This window comes from Osmerus mordax, chromosome 4, assembly GCF_038355195.1.
Source record: "Osmerus mordax isolate fOsmMor3 chromosome 4, fOsmMor3.pri, whole genome shotgun sequence".
NCBI lineage: Eukaryota > Metazoa > Chordata > Actinopteri > Osmeriformes > Osmeridae > Osmerus > Osmerus mordax.
Window position 1 is genome coordinate 12289877 of NC_090053.1, and position 6313 is coordinate 12296189.

At 45.5% G+C, this 6313-nt stretch overlaps 1 protein-coding gene across 1 annotated transcript; it reads left to right on the forward strand.

Annotated features, from left to right (window-relative positions):
* Nucleotides 1–633: 633 nt before the first annotated feature.
* On the forward strand, nucleotides 634–1461 carry LOC136941705 (uncharacterized; the record flags this gene model as incomplete). Its single annotated transcript, XM_067234262.1, has 1 exon — nucleotides 634–1461. A coding segment is annotated over exon 1 (828 nt), but the record flags the coding sequence as incomplete, so codon positions are not given.
* Nucleotides 1462–6313: the final 4852 nt, after the last annotated feature.

Here is a 6313-nt window from a genome sequence, read left to right on the forward strand (position 1 = left end):
AGTGTGACACTGACAATCTAAAAAATCAACTCAAAATGAATGTATCTTCCTTATTCCTAAAGATGCAGGCTATCCTCCATGTCTCAAACACAGCTACACAGGAAATAGTAGACCACTTGAGTCAGATATTCTCCTTATCTCAGCCAATGATCAAGGAGGCAATTAGTGAGATATTGCAGAGAAATGGTCACAATATAGAAGAACCTACACTGGATGAAATTGTTAGTGCTGTCATAGACTCCAATGTTCTGTTTACTGCTACCTCTAAAGGTGCAGAGTTGTCTTCATCCAAGCGCAGAAAAACCTTTATTGAGCGCAACTATCCATGTGTAATTCCAGTAGAGTATCTGTTGGAGCAACCTGGACATACCATCATGTATGTTCCTATCCTTCAAATGATTCAGGAGTTGTTTAAGAACACAGACATTCTCAACAAGATAACTGAACAGAATACTGAGCCTGGCCAATATGTGTCATGCTCTAATGGCTCTCATTTTCTAGAAAATGAGTTACTGTCAGCAGGGGATCTCATCCTACCACTCCAAATATACATTGATGACCTTGAAATTGCCAACCCGCTTGGCACATCACGTAAAATTCACAAACTCTGTGCTGTTTACTGGGTCCTTGCCAATGTGCCACCAAAATACAGATCAGCTGTCGTTCCCCCCGACCGGTCCGGGGATCTCAGCTAGGATTGAGGCCTGCCTCACAGACATCTCCGCCTGGATGACCGAGCACCACCTCCAGCTGAACCTCGCCAAAACAGAACTTCTCATCATCCCGGCTAAACCCTCCATCTCCCACGATCTCTCAATCACCCTGGGATCTGCGACGGTGACCCCTTCATCCTCTGCCAGGAACCTTGGGGTTTCCATGGACGACGAGCTCTCCCTCACGGCCCACATTGCTGCGGTCTCCCGGTCGTGTAGATTCACCCTCTACAACATTCGGAAGATCAGGAGATACCTGTCTGAGCACTCCACCCAGCTGCTAGTCCAAGCACTCGTCCTCTCCAAGTTGGACTATTGCAACTCGCTGCTCGCTGGTCTCCCAGCATGTGCAACCCGCCCTCTTCAGAGGATTCAGAACGCGGCGGCCCGCCTGGTCTACAATCTACCCAGACGCTGCCATGTTACCCCGCTCCTCATCTCTCTCCACTGGCTACCTATCATGGCCCGTATCAGATTCAAGACCCTGGTATTGACCTTCCGAGCAGTGAACGGGACTGCACCCGTCTACATCAAGTCTCTCCTGCAGCCTTACACCCCCACCCGTCACCTACGGTCTTCTTCAGACAACCGCCTGGTGGTCCCACCGCTCAAGACCGCCCGGTCCCAACACAAGCTCTTCTCCTGTCTGGCCCCCCAGTGGTGGAATCAACTCCCCACCTCCATCAGAGACACTGACTGTCTCTCCACCTTCAAGAAAAGGCTCAAGACGCACTTGTTCCGGGAGTACAACGGTACTTAGGAACGGTTCGCTTGACCTGATGTTAGTTTCCTCAAGGATCACAATGACTCTTGCTTAGAGACTTGTTGCTCTTGTGGTAACTGATTTAAATTTTTGTTCTCGCTGTGATATATTGTTTTATTACTGTTGCTTGCTTTTTTCCACAGGTACACTTGCACTTATAGCTGTTCATGTTGTTTAATTGTAACTTGTTTAACTACATGCTCTTATGGTTCTTCCCTTTGGCACTTACTTTGGTTGTTCACAATGTGTGCTTCATGTTTTGGCTACTCGCAATGCTTTTTGGCTATCTTGTTGTTATGATCAGTGACCTATGCACTTTGTAAAGCTCTCTCTTGGAAGTCGCTTTGGATAAAAGCGTCTGCTAAATGAATAAATGTAAATGTAAATCAGCATTACACACTATACAGCTAGCAATGCTAGTAAAAGTGACAGACCTCCATAAGTATGGATATGCAGCTGTATTCGCGCCATTGTTGCGTGATGTTCGTTCTCTTGAACAGGATGGTGTGTTCATTGAAAAGGTTGGTCAGAATGTCAAAGGCACCATCTTTTGTGTTTCTGCGGGTAATCTGGGGGCCCATGGATTGAGTGGCTTTGTGGAGTCATTTAGAGCTGGCTATGTTTGCAGATTCTGTATGGCCACAAGAGAACAGTTTCAAGCAACTGTGTTGTGATTTAGGTGTTTACCTACATCTTTAACACCTCCCTTGAGACATGCCATGTGCCAGCCTGTCTCAAGTCCTCCACCATCATCCCTGTGCCCAAAAAGCCAAGGCCAACAGGACATAATGACTACAGACCCGTCGCCCTGACCTCTGTGGTAATGAAGTCTTTCGAGCGCCTGGTGCTGGCACACCTTAAATCCATCACTGACCCTCTACTGGACCCCCTGCAGTTTGCCTACAGAGCCAACAGGTCTGTGGACGATGCAGTTAACATGGCCCTCCACTTCACCCTACAGCACCTGGACTCCCCAGCATCCTATGCCAGGATCCTGTTTGTGGACTTCAGCTCTGCCTTCAATACCATCATCCCCGCCCTGCTTCAGGACAAGTTCTCCCAGCTGAACGTGCCTGATTCCACCTGCAGGTGGATCACTGACTTCCTGTCTGACAGGAAGCAGTGCGTTAAGCTGGGAACACAAGTCTCTGACTCCCGGTCCATCAGCGCCGGATCACCTCAGGGCTGCGTCCTTTCTCCTTTGCTCTTCTCCCTGTACACCAACAGTTGCACCTCCAGTCATCCGTCCGTCAAACTCCTGAAGTTTGCGGACGACACCACCCTTATTGGGCTCATCTCTGGTGGAGACGAGTCTGATTATAGGTGGGAAGCGGCCAACCTGGTGACCTGGTGCAGCCAGAACAACTTAGAGCTCAATGCTCTTAAGACAGTGGAGATGGTTGTGGACTTCAGGAGGAACACAGCCCCACTCACCCCCATCACCCTGTGTGACTCCCCAGTCAACACTGTGGAGTCCTTCCGCTTCCTGGGCACTATCCTCTCCCAGGACCTCAAGTGGGAACTGAACATCAGCTCCCTCATCAAGAAAGCACAACAGAGGATGTACTTCCTTCGGCAGCTGAAGAAGTTCAACCTGCCAAAGACCATGATGGTGCACTTCTACTCAGCCATCATTGAGTCCATCCTCACCTCCTCCATCACCGTCTGGTACGCTGCTGCCACTGCCAAGGACAAGAGCAGACTGCAGCGTATCATCCGTACTGCTGAGAAGGTGATTGGCTGCAATCTGCCTACCCTCGAGGACCTGCACACCTCGAGGACCCTGAGGCGAGCGAGGAAGATAGTGGCCGACTCCTCCCACCCTGGACACTCCCTGTTTCAGTCACTCCCCTCCGGCAGAAGGCTGCGGTCTATTAGGACCAATACCTCACGCCACAAAAACAGTTTCTTCCCTTCCGCTGTTGGCCTCTTCAACAAGGCCAAGGGACCCTGACTCAAATGACTTCTTGCCTAAAACACTCTGCTTTTTGCACTGCATTACAACATGGTATCTTGTACATTTGTATTTTTTGTAATATTTGTATTTTTGTATTTTTATGGCAACTTATATTTTATGGCAACTTATATATTTTTTTATTGTATATTTAATTCTATTCTAATCACACTTAGTACTGCTAGTTTATGTACCCTTAGTATAGTTAGTCCACTAATTTAAATTTTAGGTATATGTTTATTATATGCACCTTCCTGCCAAAGCAAATTCCTTGTCTGTGCAAACTTTCATGGCGAATAAATCCCTTTCTGATTCTGAACTGAAGTCAGAGAGAAAATGTTTTCTCAGAGAACCAAAGCCAACCATGACCTTCATGTACATCATGTTCAAGAAAGTGAAACTTTGAGCAGTCACTTTGGTGGTAAGCGTGGATGTGTCTTGCAAGAGTCCCTGAATTACTTCCATCCAATCACAGGATTTCCTCCAGATATCTTGCATGATCTTCTGGAAGGCATCGTTCCTGTGGAGCTTTCTCTTTGCATTAAGGAGCTGATCCGGCTCAAGTACTTCACTCTGGAGACTTTGAACCAAAAGATTGTATCATTCCCATATCAGCACACTGATAAAGTGGATAAACCTCACCCAATTCCAAAGACATTTACGTCTCGATGAACAATAGGTGGCAATGGGCATGAAAATGCCACACTGCTCTGTGTGCTTCCATTGCTTTTAGGTGGTGTAGTACCAGAGGGTGAAGGTGCATGGGCAGTTTTGATGGAATTGAAAGAGTTGGTGGAGTTAGCTCTGCGTCCATCGTATACGAATGCAACCTTAGACTCTTTTGAGTGCAAAATCAGTGATCATAGGCGGGTACTACTAGAGGTCTTCCCTGAGGTTAAGCTTCGTCCTAAACATCATTATGTTGAGCATTATTCCACCCTAGTCAAGTGCTTTGGGCCCCTGCTGCATGTTTGGACCATGCGGTTTGAGGCCAAACACCGCTTTTTCAAAAGAGTAGTGCATGACACTCAAAACTTCAAAAATATTTTAAAGACAATGGCAGTTAGACACCAACACATGATGGCATATCATCTTGCTGCACCATCATTTTTCAAGCCAAGAACACAAGCATCCAGAGTTGACTCTGTTCTGGTTTCAGCTCTACCAGAAGTAGCTATGGCACACATTAAAACACAAACAACTAGTGACACAATCTACCAAACATCAAAGGTGACCGTTGATGGCACAGACTATGTCTGTGGAATGTTTCTGTCTGTTGGAGTCAGTAGTGGACTATCCAAATTTAGCAAAATATAACAGATCTACCTTGTGAATCACAATGTTTCTTTTCTTTGTTCTGATTATGAGTCCTGGTATGTAGAACATCTTAGGTCCTATGAGCTGTCAGCCACTCATACAAGACTGTCAATCCATCTTCAATCTGATCTCAATGATACTTTTCCACTCTCAGGATATAAGATAGATGGCTTGCTGCTGTTGACTCCCAAGCACTTCATACAAGTGAAAGATAACTCAGACTAGCCAATGGTGAGTAGTTCTTTATTAATAAATCATTGTATCTTTATTTATTACTCTAATCGAGCAGTTCATTATCATATCTTAACCCTTGTGCTGCCTTCGGGTCACATGACCCAAAGGTTCATAACGAACCATCGTTGTGTTTACCCAATTTTACCCAATACAAAAACAACTAAAAATAATTTTCTTTTAACCTTTGCAATGTGGGGGGTCTGAGACAGCCCAACGGTTAAAAGAAAATGCTTCACTTTGTTTTTGTATGCGGTAAAGTTGTCGCAATACGACGGTGGGTCACAATGACTGATGGGTCAGAATGACCCGAAGATAACACAAGGGTTAATTGTCTTGTTTTGAAAGCACAATGGCATATGTGTCCCCACAACCCATGGTACTTCGGGTTGTGCAGCCAGATCAAGCAAGAAAGATTAAACTGAGTACACGACCAGCCTCTGTTGATGCATTGATAAGGATTATAAAAGAACAGTTGCAAATAGCACTCACAATTCACATTGTTTTAGCTATTTGTGTGATTGCATTAAAGATGTGAACATGTGATGTGAATATTGTGGACATGTTCTGATTGGACGGTTTAAAAGCAGGTCAACATCTTCAACTTCTATTTTTATTGTTAAAGGAATTGCATGACATCCACACCACGCGTACCACTGTTCTCCATGCCCTCCCTGTGTATCTGCGTGAGGAAGTGTCTGGATTTTTCAGAACCTGCACAGTGAGTCTCTGAATAATTAACAGTAGCACTTATATGGTGAACATTCATCAAAATACAAATGTTTTTGCACTTTCTGTTAATATGACTACATAACAGTATAATATTGGCTTTGTAGAACATTGAATCTAGTTCATGACTAGCATACTTTAGTGCAGGAGATAATTTGTCAACCAAAAAAATAGTCATCAGTGACAAAGACACAAGCCCAGTTCACTACCAGCCTGTGAAAATATCTGTCGTCATTGAAAATGACATTGTGGTCAGCCTCCCCAGACTTGCTGATGCCTTCCTGGTAATGTTTGGACTGATATATGCACTACACCTCAGCTATCCCATGGGATTGACCAACACTTTTGACTTCATTCAGAAGATTTTACTTGGTCTGGAAGATGGTAAACTGTCGCCCAAGCTGCAGACTCTCAAGAATGACTTGTTGATGTAGAAAAGTAGCTTGACCACAAAAACTTTGGGAGAGTTAGGGGAGGGAAGAGAAATTGAGGGGGGGGGGGGGGAGAGAGTGAGGGGAGAGGAAGAGAGCGAGGGGAGAGGAAGAGAGCGTGGGGAAAGGAAGAGTGAGGGTTGGGAAGAGTGAGGGGAAGGGAGAGTCTAGTTCA